Source organism: Beta vulgaris, chromosome 3 (genome assembly GCF_026745355.1).
Source record: "Beta vulgaris subsp. vulgaris cultivar EL10 chromosome 3, EL10.2, whole genome shotgun sequence".
Classification (NCBI taxonomy): domain Eukaryota; kingdom Viridiplantae; phylum Streptophyta; class Magnoliopsida; order Caryophyllales; family Amaranthaceae; genus Beta; species Beta vulgaris.
Genome location: NC_079204.1, coordinates 22,780,462 through 22,797,483, shown reverse-complemented (window position 1 = coordinate 22,797,483; position 17,022 = coordinate 22,780,462). Strand labels below are relative to the sequence as shown.

The 17,022-nt window shown below is 31.9% G+C and overlaps 1 protein-coding gene across 1 annotated transcript in view; it reads right to left on the bottom strand.

The window, feature by feature from the left end:
* LOC104907984 (hypothetical protein) overlaps positions 1-14,586 on the bottom strand; it is a 35,022-nt gene extending 20,436 nt beyond the window's left edge. The window contains exons 1-3 of the mRNA XM_010697015.4: positions 14,272-14,586; positions 12,014-12,436; positions 5,881-6,136 (exon numbers count right to left, since the gene is read on the bottom strand). Coding sequence (XP_010695317.1) covers positions 5,881-6,136; positions 12,014-12,436; positions 14,272-14,571 — 979 coding nt within the window. The 5' untranslated portion in view covers positions 14,572-14,586. The remainder of the gene's footprint in view (positions 1-5,880; positions 6,137-12,013; positions 12,437-14,271) is intronic.
* Positions 14,587-17,022: the final 2,436 nt, after the last annotated feature.

Genomic DNA, 17,022 nt, shown 5'->3' with positions numbered 1-17,022 from the left:
ATGTCTCTCCAAACTTTCTTACTTTGGATTTCACCTCCTTCTATAACAAATCCATACTTCTATTTATACTACTCCATATTGGTTCATGCCTTCTTTGGGTTTCTCTCCAAACTTCTGGAGTATTCCATTGATTTGCTCCAATGGTAATAATCTAACAAATTCTAGACTTTTCTTCAAACTTGAAGAACATTTAATTAGTTTCTCCTCTCCAATATTTAACTTCTTCCATAAATGCTCTAGATTTTTCTAAAGATATCTCCAACACTCCCCCTAATTTTAGAAAAATATACCTCCAAACTTTACTGGTTTACTCCCCCTAATTCCAATTTTTTCATAATTTTCTCCCAAAAAATTTCTTCTTGTTGCTTCTCAATCTCCTTTTCTATTTTCTTTGAAATATGTTGGTATTCATGTTACCAACTTTCTTACTGATGCTCGTCTCACCAGCCATCACCCAAAATATTTTTCCTACAAATTTTCTTTTGTTGTTGGTGCTCATGTCACCAACCCATCACTGCTAATGCTCATGTCATTAGCAAATTCTAAAAATCTCTTTTTGATTTTTTTGTTTTTCTTTCCTAACCGTCGGTGCTATTGTCACCAACATACTTTGCTAATGCCCTTGTCATTAGCATCTTCAAACTCTTCCTTTTCCAAGATTTAATAAAATTTTCCCATTTTCAAATATTTTTCTTCAACATTCTTTTAGTGAAATTTCTCCAAATTTTTCCTTCTGTTGATGCTCATGTCATCAACCTCCCCAATTTTTTTTTTTGTTCTCATGTCACTAACTAACATACATCTCAATTCTTTTTAATCTTTCTTTCTTTTAAAAATTTTCTCCAAATATAGTTTTCCAAAAACTTCTTTAAAATTTTCTCCGTAAAATTCCTTTAAACTTCTTTTCCAAAAAAAAAAATCACATCTCCATTTTTTTTTATCTTAATATCTTTTCAATTTCTCCTCAAACTTAACTTCTTGTTTTATTTTCTCGACAAACTCTTTTTTTTTTACTTACATCTTTAATTTCACCTTGATTATTTGAAACTTCCAACTTACCTCATATTCTTCAATCTTCGTATCTTATTTCCAATCTTTCACCTTTTCATCTTCTCGTGTTCACATTCCAGCTCTGATACCATGATAGATTTTTGGGAGCGCACGCGAAATTTGTAATGGACCCAAATTTTACAATGTGATAAATTGCAATGTATTGATTACATTGAAAATTGTACAACAATATATTTTGGTGGGACACTTGTTCCACACCTTACAAAAATAACTCTCATATTCTTTTTTTGTGTGTGAGCTCATGTCTCACATATCTCTCACTCTATTATGTATGGTGAGCTCATGTCTCACCCCAAACTAGATTTTTATGTGGGAGTATCTGATGAGAGCTCATGTCTCTCCAAACTTTCTTACTTTGGATTTCACCTCCTTCTATAACAAATCCATACTTCTATTTATACTACTCCATATTGGTTCATGCCTTCTTTGGGTTTCTCTCCAAACTTCTGGAGTATTTCATTGATTTGCTCTAATGGTAATAATCTAACAAATTCTAGACTTTTCTTCAAACTTGAAGAACATTTAATTAGTTTCTCCTCTCCAATATTTAACTTCTTCCATAAATGCCCTAGATTTTTCGAAAAATATCTCCAACACTCCCCCTAATTTAGAAAATATACCTCCAAACTTTACTGGTTTACTCCCCCTAATTCCAATTTTTTCATAATTTTCTCCCAAAAAATTTCTTCTTGTTGCTTCTCAATCTCCCTTTCTATTTTCTTTGAAATATGTTGGTATTCATGTTACCAACTTTCTTACTGATGCTCGTCTCACCAGCCATCACTCAAAATATTTTTCCTACAAATTTTCTTTTGTTGTTGGTGCTCATGTCACAACCATCACTGCTAATGCTCATGTCATTAGCAAATTCTAAAAATCTCTTTTTGATTTTTTTGTTTTCTTTCCTAACGTCGGTGCTATTGTCACCAACATACTTTGCTAATGCCTTGTCATTAGCATCTTCAAACTCTTCCTTTTCCAAGATTTAATAAAATTTTCCCATTTTCAAATATTTTTCTTCAACATTCTTTTAGTGAAATTTCTCCAAATTTTTCCTTCTTGTTGATGCTCATGTCATCAACCTCCCCAATTTTTTTTTTTGTTCTCATGTCACTAACTAACATACATCTCAATTCTTTTTAATCTTTCTTTCTTTTAAAAATTTTCTCCAAATATAGTTTTCCAAAAACTTCTTTAAAATTTTCTCCGTAAAATTCCTTTAAACTTCTTTTCCAAAAAAAAATCACATCTCCATTTTTTTTTATCTTAATATCTTTTCAATTTCTCCTCAAACTTAACTTCTTGTTTTATTTTCTCGACAAACTCTATTTTTTTTACTTGCATCTTTAATTTCACCTTAATTATTTGAAACTTCCAACTTACCTCATATTCTTCAATCTTCGTATCGTATTTCCAATCTTTCATCTTTTCATCTTCTCGTGTTCACATTCCAGCTCTGATACCATGATAGATTTTTGGGAGCGCACGCGAAATTTGTAATGGACCCAAATTTTACAATATGATAAATTGCAAAGTATTGATTACATTGAAAATTGTACAACAATATATTTTGGTGGGACACTTGTTCCAGACCTTACAAAAATAACTCCCATATTCTTTTTTTGTGTGAGCTCATGTCTCACATATCTCTCACTCTATTATGTATGGTGAGCTCATGTCTCACCCCAAACTATATTTTTATGTGGGAGTATCTGATGAGAGCTCATGTCTCTCCAAACTTTCTTACTTTGGATTTTACCCCATTCTATAACAAATCCATACTTCTATTTATACTACTCCATATTGGTTCATGCCTTCTTTGGATTTCTCTCCAAACTTCTAGAGTATTCCATTGATTTTCTCCAATGGTAATAATCTAACAAATTCTAGACTTTTCTTCAAACTTGAAGAATATTTAATTAGTTTCTCTTATCCAATATTTAACTTCTTCCATAAATGTTCTAGATTTTTCTAAAAATATCTCCAGCATATATCTCTCTTTTTTTAGGAAACATATACTGATTTAGGATGATGAGGGAGTTGGATTTTCGATTGTTGGTATAAAAAAAAACTAATAACAATTTTTTTAAAAAAAATATTATCCCACTCACTTCTAAAAGAGGAATTATGAGAGAGTGGTGGTAGCTCAGTGAAATACTACCCCGAATTCCAGGACATTGTCCCGGATTGGAATCCTCATCGCAATAATATGCTGGGCATTTAATTCTGGGTTGTTCAGCCTTGTACCTATCCTTTGAGTTGGTGTATCCTGCATGCTAGTTGCCTACCAGGAGTTGGAATTATAACTTTTATCATAAGGTGGCCTAGCAAAATATTTTATGTTGACCTAGCAAGTCAATAATCTACTTGGGTGGCCAAGCAAAACAATTTTGTAACACTTCTGTGGCTTACCAAGCTTTTTGTGCAAAATAAAATGTAATAACTTGCAATTTTTAGAATATAGTTAAGATTGTTTGGTTCGAACGGATTATCTTTCTCTCTTTAGAATTGAGAGCGTCTCTCACTAGGAAAATGACTTTACTTTTTCCGCTTAAACACTCAACTATCACTTCCATTGTAGCATGCAAAACCTTTTACCTTCCCACTCCATTGGCTTTTCTTGATAAAAGTCTTCTCAGCTTTTGGTTTTCCTCCGTTATGGGTTAACCTTCTCTATAAATGCATGTCAATATTGTCTTACTCAATTCTCATTAATGGCCATACATCTTAAACTATTACTTCGATTTGTGGTCTTAAACAAGGGGACCCCTTATCTCCTTACTTGTTTTTATTTTGTATGAAATTTTCTCGAGGATGTTAGAGCTAGATCAAGATTTAGGTCATTTTAAGGGTATTAGTGTGTGTCGTCATTCCAAATTTTCACATCTTTTTTTCGTTGATGACACTCTACTTTTTTTTGCGATCTTCTCCTACTTCATGTCAAGCCATTGCCAATATTACTCGAAGATTCTGTCTTATTTCAGGAGAACAAATTAACCTCACCAAATCTTTAATTAAACTAAGTCCAAATACCACGGTTTTTCAAGAAAGGGAGTACCAGCTTCTTTTAGGGTTTATGTTGGTCTCTAATGTTGGAAATCATTAGGGGTTCCTATTGATCTAAGAGATCCTGAACCTAATCATTTCAGTTTTTTAATTGATGATGTCGCCACAAAAATACAATCTTGGAACACCATTCCTCTTTTTCTTCACTTCAAAAATAATCATTATTAATACAATCCTTATTGCCAGGACAACTAATATCATGACAACACTTACTCTTCCTCTAGGCATTACTTCTAAGATTGAGTCTATAATTAATCTTTCTCTGTGGTCAAAAAAAGAGCGTAAAGATATTTGTTGGATTAAAAAGAAGATAGTTTCTCTCCCAAAAGGATTGGGTGGCTTGGGTATTCAAAACCTAGCTTTAATTTATAAATACTAGTTTAATGATGAAGCAAGTGTGGCGTTTTACGAAAAACTCTAATCTACTTGCTTCTAGGGTGTTTCATGCTCTCATGCCCTCTATTATACACACGGGTAAGATTATCCCAGTGAAACCAACTTTTTCGTACGGAATGAAAGGCTTAAAAAAGAGCGAAATGATAGCTTGTCTTGAAGCTATGTCTTGGGCTTTAAATGAAGAGCTATCACACATCACTCTATTAACGGATTATTAACCTTGTCTACCACTTACATGGCACGACAACCCCCTCTATCATGCATGTTTGGACAGTTACAAAAATCATGGAGGTTACTAAAAAATTTGCATGGTGCCTAGTGATCAAAGTCCCTAGGGAACATCTAGTTTCTTATCTCACATGATAACTTTCTCTACCTAGTTTCTTGTTTCCTTTTCATGTTTTTCTCATCCAGTGTCAAAAAAAAAAAAAAACTTGCAATATTTTGGAAGTTCTGCACCCACACAATGAAGGAACTTATTACTTATGTAGCTAGATCTTGATAAGTAGAAGTTCCCATGGAATGTTTTTCTTTCCAGTCAACCAAATAACTTTTATCAATTGCTATGAAACGAAGCTTCTAAAAAACTTTAACTGGTTTTACTCTATCAATCCAAAGACCTACGCCAATTCTACTATCTTCTCTGATCTTAATATTCGTGTGGACAATTAATTGAAGATAGACGGAGTATATATAATCAAAATAAATAATAATCTTGAGATAATATGGAAAGTTATTGAAATTGATAATCATTGTATTCATTTTCAATCAATCGATCGCATTATACTAAAGCAAAAACCAAAATTGAGACATGTCACTCTCTCATGAAAAAATTTCTCGACTGAGTTTTTCCATTTTACTAAAGCAAAAACCAAAAAGTGACACCTGTCACACGCTCTCATGTTAAAAAATATCCCATCAAAGCTTTTGTGATATTTAATAATAATAATAAAAAAAAGAATCTATTAAAACAAACTAAAATTTCTTTTATTAGAAATGTAAAATATCAAATTATATTTTATAAATTGATTTTGTTATAATGACTAATTTATTATGAAGATTTAATATTGAAATATTCAAATTTAGTCCATAAAAAAAATATATTATATAACGAACTAAGCTTGGGCCAACAACTAATAGTTATATTATTTAATTAGTTCTTACAATTATTTCAATTAATAATGATTAACATTTATTATTCTCTCAACAAAGAAATATATTATTATTCAAACAAAATTCTAACTCTTCGTGTATGACACCAATCACAATTCTAGTAGTGAATATCATAGGTGATAGGACATAGATTTGAGATGCAAAAAAAAAAGCAAAAAATATTTTATACTATACCTGTTTTTCCGGCTAATTCTATCGCAACTCGTGGTGTAGATCGGAACAATAATTGATCGTAGGAACCATTTCCAGGTGTTGTAGTGGGGACTCGATCATCAATTCGATATATAGCTTTGTGTTGGGCAGGAAGCCAACTTATATGCGCAAATTCATGTTGAAGCCCAAAAGTTGTAGCTTGAATTTCCAAGTCATTGTCTTCTCTAGTAACGTATGTGATGTTTCGCTTAAAAATTGGTTCCAACTTCAACGTGACCTTTACACAAATAATTTTATAGATTTGCTCATGTTTCTATAGATCAGTTACTATACAAAGGAAAATGTGTTTGATAATGCACAGGTTTGGAATGATTAACTAGTATTTGGGCATCGATGTTGTCCCGGGTTGGTATTGTTTTTCGAATTTGATATACATTTTTTTCCATTCCCATTAAAATTTACTAAGAAAAACTCAACATTTAAAAAGTACAAATATAATAATGTGGACACTTAAAACATGATTAAAAGTTAGTTGATGGGATGGTAATTGTGTCATGAATAATAGCCAGAGCTCATGTGTTCAAATCTTGTTGCAAGCTAATTTTACTTTTGTTAATTGACATGACTTATGTACACATTGGACAATTCTAGTGGAGTAGTAGAGGTGTCATGTGACGTGTATACATTGTCACGGACGCCTTTCAATATATTTGTATAGATACGTGTTAAATGTGCGGAAATTAGTTAAACTTTAAAATTTTTGACCAAATATTTTCATTATTATATACAAAAAAACCTACTCGTGTATGATCTTGTTAGATTTGTATCAACATATACTTTCATAATATCAACTTCTTATATTTTTTATTAATACGTAATTAAAGATATTAAAGGTCAAGTTACGTCTTGAAGACCGTGTGAAAGAGAAATAAGCATTATATTATGGAACGGATGGAGTAATAGATATCATGTAATGCCATAAAAATAATCCTACTTAAACTTTTTTTTTTTTTTTGAGGGGAAAAGCATGCATTGGACAATTCTAGTGGAGTAGTAGAGGTGTCATGTGACGTGTATACATTGTCACGGACGCCTTTCAATATATTTGTATCGATACGTGTTAAATGTGCGGAAAGTAGTTAAACTTTAAAATTTTTGACCAAATATTTTCATTATTATATACAAAAAAACCTACTCGTGTGTGATCTTGTTAGATTTTGTATCAACATATACTTTCATAATATCAACTTCTTATATTTTTTATTAATACGTAATTAAAGATATTAAAGGTCAAGTTACGTCTTGAAGACCGTGTGAAAGAGAAATAAGCATTATATTATGGAACGGATGGAGTAATAGATATCATGTAATGCCATAAAAATAATCCTACTTAAACTTTTTTTTTTTTTTTGAGGGGAAAAGCATGCTATTATAGATTAAGGGACAAAACGTCCATTAAAACTTAAGGAGCCACTTCCGGGGGATAGTGGTTCTCCCAAATCTGTTCAATGCCAAAAGGGTTAATCCTACTTTAACTTGCTTATTATGGATTATTTGGATATATGAATTTATTAGTAATGGATATACTTCCTAATAGGGTTGACAAAAGTTGACCAAGGCAAAAACACAACTCGAACCTAATTCGAAATAAGTGGGTTACCGATTAGAATTGAGATTTTGACCCATTTAAGTAAATGGATTAACATGATTAACCCATTTAAATAAATGGGTTGGGTACAAGTTGGCATTTCCAACCCTAAAGTGACTTGTTTTGACCTTGTTAACTTATACACGTAGAAAAATTCTAGAAAACAATATATTGATAAATGTAAATTTTGGTTGAAAAAAAGTACAATATTGTTAAAATAGGTCATAGTTATTCTAACACACTTTAAACATGCATAGTTTCAATAACTTGCACATTTAACTTTTTTCAAAAAGTAGTTACTTTTTTGTATAGTAATAAGTATGATTAAATGGATTAAAAAGGTTATATGGGTAACCCATTTATTAAATACGTCAGTCACGGGTGAGTTTTTTAAACCTTTTTATTATTAAATGGGTTAGTTTTGGGTTGAGAGATTTGTGATCCATTTATAATTGATCCGAACACAAACCAAACTCAACCCGACCTGATTGCTAGCTCCAGTTTCCAACTACGGGATGTGTTCAAAAGGAAAGATTATTTAGGGAATGGTTGGTGAAGGAAGTTTTCAAAAGAAATTAATATGGATCTTTCTATGGGGATACCCTTGTGTTTTTAAAATTTTACAATTTACCTTTTATGTTTTTTTTTTATGTTATACACAGTATCTTTGAACGTTTAAAGTACTAATGGTAAACCTCCATTAAGTAAACATTTAGTTAACACTTAATTTCTTTATTTCTCAACATTTAGAGGGAAAATTTCCCACAAAATTCGCCCTACCGGTCTATTATTGCTCCTATAAATTTGATATAATCAAAATCTTATAAGAAGATGAAAGAATCTGAAAGCACAAGTTTGGAGTTAGAGGAGATAAGTTCATGAGGTTTCATATAATGAAGGAGTTGGTGGACTATTACATCCATAATGAGTAAGAAATCTAGAGTACCATAGAAAAAATTAAACAGTTGAAGGACACTATGTAAAATATATATACATAAGGAATACAAAGCAAAATTTGTAAAAATACAAGGGTACCTTATAAAAACAAATCCCAATTTAATATTTAGGATACATTGATTTGTTGACTAATTAAAGAATTGTAAGTTGAAGGGGTAAATACACATACATTAATTGAGCATCTTCTTAGTGTTCAATTTTGGGACCTGTTGTGACATGATACACAAGAGAAGGTGAAGGTCCTCCACCTATGACCTATATATCCAATATTACCAAGAGAGGCACTACTGATTTACTATTTATGTTCATTGTCAAGAAAAGATTTACTTGTATGTTTGCCACGACAAGTAGATTGGCATGGATTCTTAAAGACGATAGGTTGAAATGGTTATGTTTCAGACATGTTCTAGGGACATCTATTTACTTATTTTTTTCAGGATCTCCATTGGGGATTCTATGTTAAGATGAATGATTATGTCAAATCTTAACCTTTCGCAGGTTAACCCAACCTGGGTTTGTGGGCTGATACTTTGAGAGTGGAGCAACAATAAGGGGGAAATCCTATCGCAAAGTGTATTTAGTAGGGATTGAACATCCAACCTTGAGATTGAAATTTCTTTTCCTAGTACTGGAGACCCCATGGTAAGATGAAAGACCCTTCCACACTGGATTTAAAAGTGAGGAGATGGTAAAGAGAAACCCTTTTCCAATATGCTTCTAGTTGGATTTGAACCCCAATCTTGAAATTAGAAGATTATTTCAACCAATGTTAGCTTGGTATTTTCTTGTGACATGTTCCCAGGGAAGGATACCACAGTTTTGAAAAGAAAACAGAGAAGTATTTGGGAATCTACGTGAAATATTACCTAAGGAGGGCTTTCTCTATTCTACACAATTGGTAGTTTCCACAAGCAATCTACAAAATAAACTATTTGTGTATTGTTTGGATCGAATTGATGGATCGCCTTATGTCTGTAGACAAATTGAAATCAGATTCAAAGAAAATATTCTATGTTCAATAAACTAAATCTTATCTACGTGTTACATCTTCAACCTTTTGCAAAATCTCATACTTCCTCCGTTTCAAAATAGATGTTACATTGTTATTAAAACGGACTCCTAGGCAAAATTTCCTAAGCATGTTTAAGTAGTATACAGTGAGGTAGATTAATTGTAGTGGTCCTCATGTGAAAGGAGGGAAAATAAAAAAGTGTTGGGGACCACATATAAAGTGAAGTAGATTAGTGTATTTAAAACAAGTTAGTAAGGGTAAAATGGTAAAAGTATAAGGCAAAAGTTACTAAATAAGGAAAAAAAAAAACATTGTTGCATCTATTTTGAAACACCCAAAAATAGACAATGTAGCATCTATTTTGAAACGGAGGAAGTATAAAATTGTTTTATCATAATTTATGGTAAGTTAAGAAAAGCTTTTTGCCCTAAATGAATAAATGAATATTATGTGATGAAAATGTTATCACAAAATAAAGTTTTTTTCTTGATTTTTTCGCCAAAATTGACTATCTCATTATATTTCTTGGTCCTGCAATTCTTTCATACATGACAAAACCTCTTGCACTGCCAACAATGTGGTTTCCCTTTATGACAATAGTCAGTAATATAATGTTTTAGTCTTTTTGCAAATATTGTAGGAAATGTTTTGATTCATACCTTTGGTTGACTTCTTTTGTTCTTCATCCTCATTATTTTTTCTTGGCAATTTTCTTAAATTTTGTTACAAGAGCAATCTCAACTATTTCTTCATTGATATGCCGAATTTTCCTTTGTTCTTTGGACTCCAAAGATCCCTTAAGTTGCTCCACTATTATTTTTTTAATTATATTTCTTTTGTTTGTTTAATAATAGCAACAATGTTATCATATTTTTCCGTTAAATCTAATAAAACCTTATTCACAAATTTTTTATCTGAAAGTTCTTGTCCATATGATTTCATTTGGTTCACTCACTATTTCTATTATCTTTGAAAAATAAACTTTCATTGATTACCCTTCTTTCATTTTTAAGTTTTCAAATTCATTTCTTAGAGACTGAAGTTTGATACTTTTCACCTTGCTATTTTCTTGATATTCTTGTTGGATGATCTCTCAAGCTAGTCTTATACAAGACTTATTATGATTTCATGGTAAGACAGTCTTATACAATACTAACCTTAAAAATTTTAAACCATATTTCAGAGAATCTTTATAGTAGACCTGGGTGTACCATGCTCATGGTACACCCAAGGCTATTTTCAGCAAATGAGTAAAATCAGGAAATGAGCAAAATGAGCAAATGAGTAAATAAGTTAAAAATTTTTTGGAAAATGTAATCACAAAATTGATACGAATGGGAAACACATAGGTCTTGTTATCCTTTACCTCTTTCGCACATATATATGATACATTAATTCTGAAAAGTGAATTATGATTTATGAGGCTAGTAGGGTCACCTAAGAGAAGATTAGGGCAGTAAGTCTATGTTACATCCGATGCTTTCTAAAGATTATATTTTAGTTTCGGATTTTTCACAGGTACCATGAGGTTTACTGTGTTGATACTGTAAACATGAATATATGATACGAAGTTAGTTAACCTTCATCTTAATTCCTCTAATATTTCACATTATATCCAATAAACACTTTTAAGAGCTGACAAGATTGCCTAAGAGGTACTTAGTTAGGCCAGTAATAAAACTATTTTGACCGCAAAAAAAGACGATTTATATCAGTATAAAAGGACATTTTTTGGCATATTGTGGATTAATAGACGAATTTGGTTGGTGTTTAAGTGATTTAGGGTCATTTAAGTTAACAAAATCAACACTAGTAAGCTATTGAATATGTTTGGTACACTATATGCAAATTTAAAGAGTACTCATGATTTTCATAAAACCTAAGAAGTATCTTGTGAAAAATCCATTATGATCAAAGATTGAAAAGATTGTAAATTTTGATCTTTGATGTAATAGCAAAATCTTATTATGAAAAAATCGCTATATTAGTTTAAATGTGTGTTTTAAACAATACACTTTTTCTAATTTATACTTTACTTAAAGTCAGTAATGATCAAAGATGTATTAGATGTTGTAAAAGCAATTATAACTATTAATAAGAAATTACGCATATGTTACATAGGATAAGTTCTTATAGGTCTATACTAAAGGGTCTTTTGGTTCAAGATATGGAATGGAAAGGGAATGGAAACAAATAAAGGAGGAAAATGGTAATAAAAATGGTTACATTTATTGGATGTTTGGTTCAAGTCATGGAATAGTAACCATTACCACCAACTAATGAATTTTGTTATTTGAGGGAGAGGGGAGGTAACCAATTGGGAGAGTCCATTACCACCAAGTAATGGTAATGGATTGGTGATGGGTTGAACCAAACATGAAGAAAAGGAATCGGTAATTAATTCCGTTTCTGGGACCCTAGTAATAGTGAACCAAACGGGCACTAAAGGGATTTGGGTAAAGAGAATGCATTCATGATATAGGATGTAGAATAATTTGAGGTAGAACAAGCCTAAAGAATAGTATATCTGTGAATACCTGTGAAATGACTCCAAGAACACCAAGTGAAACCTTTGCAGCATCAAGATCTTCATCACCAACAGAAAGGGTACGAAGTTTACAGTAATCATCTTCAATCTCACCCGGACTAACCATCTTTAAGCTAACAACGTAGTCATGGACCGCGCTTCCACGACCCCATAAAGAGCTTCCATGAGCACCTGTTCCTAGCATTCCACCCACGGTTACACCCCACCAATATGGAGAATTAGGCAATGCTAGATTCACCTTAGCTGCCTCGTCAATCAACTGCTTTAGCGTCATACCACTTTCTACTGTCATTGTTTCTTCTGTCATGTTCACATTTAACACCTTGTTAAGATTCTTTGTGCTTATTATTAGGCCGTCTTCTCCATTAGGGCACACCAACTTCGTGGAGCTGTGACCATATATGGTTGCGACCTGAAATTAAAACCTTCACTCCTTTACTTATACATCCTCAGTATCATTTTTGTTCTATATCTATAGGCAATTATAGATCGACTTTAATACCTTTTTCAAAAATGGCACTGTTGTGTATTGTGTATATATTGTGTATTGTGTATATATTGTGTATTGTGCTGGATGAATATAATAATAGACATGTGTTGGCATTCTAACCTTCTTTCTACTTTCTAGGCTATCTTGACCATTTTTTTTTTTGAAGGAAGCATTATTAACGGGGTAATGTTATATGTAACCCTAAAGGCTATATATAAGCATTAAATACATTTTTTTAAATAGAAACAGTTTAAGAATTCAAGACACATTTTCACATTAATTGAGGTAATAAATACTTGATTCTATATTTTATTTCCATTTTAAGCACCTTATACATAACCATTAGGGCTATGCATATCATTTTTCTTATTAATGATATGATATGATTTTTTTTAATAAAAAAATCACTCATTAGATTAAAAAAATTAGAATTGTGAGAAACAATTTTTTTAAAAAAAATTACCTTACATAACGTTTATTTTACAAAACTATCTTATAAGTGAAAAAACATAAAAAGCAAATGTAAGATTTACTAAATACGGTTAACTATTTTATGCAATTATCTATATAATAAAAGATTACAAAAATACCCCTTAAACCACCCTCTTTGTTTATTCCCTCACAACATCATTGTTTCATCCCTTCAACGATCGAATTGCAGAGCAACAACATTAGCATATCACTCTGGAGTTAGACTCGTTGGAATATTTCTCACTGCAAATTCTCACTACAGCATTTTTTCTCTTTCTTTCAATTATTCCAATGTGGTACACGAGCATCAAATTGCATCTAAGTCATTAAGAGAAAGATCCATATATTGCAAGTTGAGGTAAAAATCAAATTGCAGAGCAGCATTCGGTTGTTCACTTATAGTTTGGTTGATGACGACAGTTAATTATTTGAAGTGAGAAAGTGAAAAAAAATCACCGATTATCCATCGTCAATTCGTCACAAAATCGAGTGTTGTTGTAAGGATTTCGCTTGGTTGAAGGGAGAGTTTAACGCTGCGGTAAGGGAATTAACAAAGACGGGTTACAGTAATTTAAAGGGTATTTTAATAAGTTCATATTAGAGAGATAATGGAAAGGAATAGTTAACCATGGTTAGTAAATTGTAATTTGGTAATGCTTTTTAAATTTTTTTTCCACTTATAAGATAGTTTTGTATAATAAACTTCATAAAAGAAAGTTTTTTATTAAAAAAACTGTTTTTAATTAGTTTTTGACAATTTTTTCTTAAAAAAAAAATCATATCCCTATTTAACTAAATGTTCTTAAATAACTGAATTTAGATTGGATTTATTTGTTGTATACTCCCTCCGTTTCCTAAAGTTATTCCTTATTACTGTTCCTATAGATACCAAGAAAGATTCGTGTGGGGTGTGGAGTGGGTAAAGTAGTAAAGAGAAAGGGGTTAAGACAAATAAATAAATAAAAAAGGGTTAGAGTAAGAGAGAGAAAGAGAGTAAAATTGAATTAATAATGTAATGGTAGACCATATGATAGGGACATGAGAGGGTAAAAGGGGAAAAAAGTTTCAAATGAGAAATAAAGTAAAACATGAAGATTTTTTGGAAACGCATCTAAATAGAAAGAGGGAAAATCTTTAAGAAACGGAGGAAGTAAGTCCTTTGACAGTCTAGCCTTGAGTCTTCCCAGTTTTTATGAGCAAGAATAGCATGAAATGGGTCGAAATTACCGTTTGACTTTTTAGTTTTTATGTAAAAATTCACTATAATACAAGTCTAAAAAAAATACCTTGATCTTCCTCTTCTTCTTGGTTGCATCTCTGACGTACGAGATTAACTGATGTTCGTTTTCCGGGTAAACGGCATTGGCCGCACGACAAGTGCTTCGGTCGGGAAATATTCCGTAAGAATTTGTGATGACGCAGTCCGAATTCCCAAACGAGCATTTAATGGGGTCTTCGGGAGGATCACACTGAACAACATGTTTACATATGATTAAATAGCTCAGTGGAATCACCCAAAATAGCCCTAAGAGATTGTATCGTCTTGAGGAAATGGAAGATAAATGGAAACTCGATGCTCCTAACATTTCTGAGCATATGGAAGAAATTAAAGATATGATTGAGCTGAAGGAAAGATGAATATAAACACTTCAAGTCAATGGCAATTATGGCATAACAATGTAATTGAGACGTGCAAGCAGGCTTAGCTAATAAAAAAAGTCATAATAATGCAAAGTACAATTAAATGATTAATAGAAATCGCTAAACTCGTGAGAATACTAAATTGTACTACAAGATATGGGTATGATTGCGACGTGTAGGAATATAGAATCACATGGATACATCTTAATTTTTATTAATAATCTTATCAATTTATTTGAATTTTTTCCTTGAATAATGCAAAAGTGGGTTTTAATTCCCAAAATATGCCCAAAAAAATTAAAATTCCCTGCGTACCGTCCACGTAGGACGGCACGCGAGAAAATTTTTTTTTTTTTTGTTTTAACCCACGGAAACCGCTACTCAAAGTAGCGGTTTAATTTTAAAATAAATCGCTACTCTGAGTAGCGGTTTATAAATATAAACCGCTACTCTGAGTAGCCGTTAATAAATATAAACCGCTACTCAGAGTAGCGGTTTACCTGCGCAAAATATGGTAAGCAGATATCAGTTTTCATAATAAACCGCTACTCGGAGTAGCGGTTTACAAAAAAAAAAAAAAAAAAATATTTTTTTTTTTTTTGTAAACCGCCACTCCGAGTAGCGGTTTTACCTAAGTTGAAAAAAAAAAAAATTATCGGCACTTGTAAACCGCTACTGCAAGTAGCAGTTTTACTAAAAAAAAAAAATTCTCGCGTGCCGTCTTACGTGGACGGTACGCAGGGAATTTTAGTTTTTTTGGCATATTTTGGGAATTAAAACCCAATTTTACATTATCCAAGGAAAAAATTCCAATTTATTTCATTGTTTGACTTTGCAAAGCTAAATAAAAATTTACATTCTACTTGAGTTTGGTAAAACTGATCATGTAGTCAACGTAACTATTGTTAGACACTCACACTTACTTACTCTTGAATATGCAATGTTGATAAAGATATTGGTAAATATATTTGGTACATATTATGAAGTATGTAAAGGTTATTTTGGTAAGCGTATTATTTGTAGCCTATTTCGGCTAGGGTTAGTTTGTGAACACCTTGTATATATAAAGAGTTCTCTCTAATAATAAGAGATATACAGAAAATTCACAAAAGAGTTTTGGCCTCCTTCATATTCTATTATGGTATGAGGATCAGGTTTATGAATTTTGAAGAGGAGGACGAACTCTCCTACGATATTTGGTCTTTGTTTCATCCTTCGTCTGATGTCTCCGGTGTGGCTTTCATCATGACCGACAAGATAACTCTGCTTACTGTTATGGGAGGCGATCATCCCGGCATTACAATTCATCATGTCGAGTTTCGTGGTCATAATTACGAGGAGTGGGCTAGGGCCATGCGATTGTCGCTCCTCGCCAAGAACAAATTTGGATTTGTCGATGGGACTCTTACGTAACCGACTGCAGGCAGGGCCGTCTTAAACATTTTGGGGGCCCTGTTCAATCTTTAAAATGAGGCCCTAATAAAAAAAAGTGCGATTATTAATTTTTTTTATTATGATTGTATAGAAAAATGGATCGTTATTGCAAAACTATGTGTTAAGTGTAGTTGACAAGAGCATTCTTATTTCATATTCCCATTCCCATTTCATCTTTAGCAAACTAAAAACAACAAACAAAAGTTAGAATAACACTCTCACTACTCATCCATCAACATTTGCTAAAAACAATTATCTTTAAATATCTGATATGCAAAAACTAAATGCATGTATAATACAAATCGGCCACCAATTCAGAAACTTGCTCACCATTGCACCATGCTTAATCGATCAAACAGAAAAAAAAAATATACACACTAATGAATAATAAGAACAGAAAACTACATACGAGGAGTGAAGTCTACCTCTAAATTATTGAACAGTTTCAAACAAAAATCTGGTATTTTATGAAAATTATCTGGTGATGCAATTGGAGTCTTGAAATTGCCCAGATTGGAGTATGGAGAACTAGAGACTTGGAGAGTACTTCAGATGAATCTGATTTTTTTTCCAACTGCAATTCTAATTCGTATAATGATTGTTTGAGAAATTATTGAGATTGAATGGATATACATAGAGGCTGTAAAATTTAGCCGTTTGACATAGAAAAAATTCGTAATTTGATATTTTTATTGACTGTAATTCTTGGCTCTTGATGGAGAGAGAAAGGGGAAAGATTAAAAGTATAGGAAACTTTGGTGAAGTAAGGAAATTAATGATAGTTTCAGCATAATAGAATATTGAAAATCTTAACTTTTATGGAAATTTGCAATTAGAGGAGAAGAATCTGGGAAATTGAGTTGTAGTCATTAATGGAAGGTTGAAAAATGGAATAGCATATCAAACGGGAGTTACGGGACTAAGGGGAGATTAACTGTTTTTTAATTTTTTTTTTTGGGCCC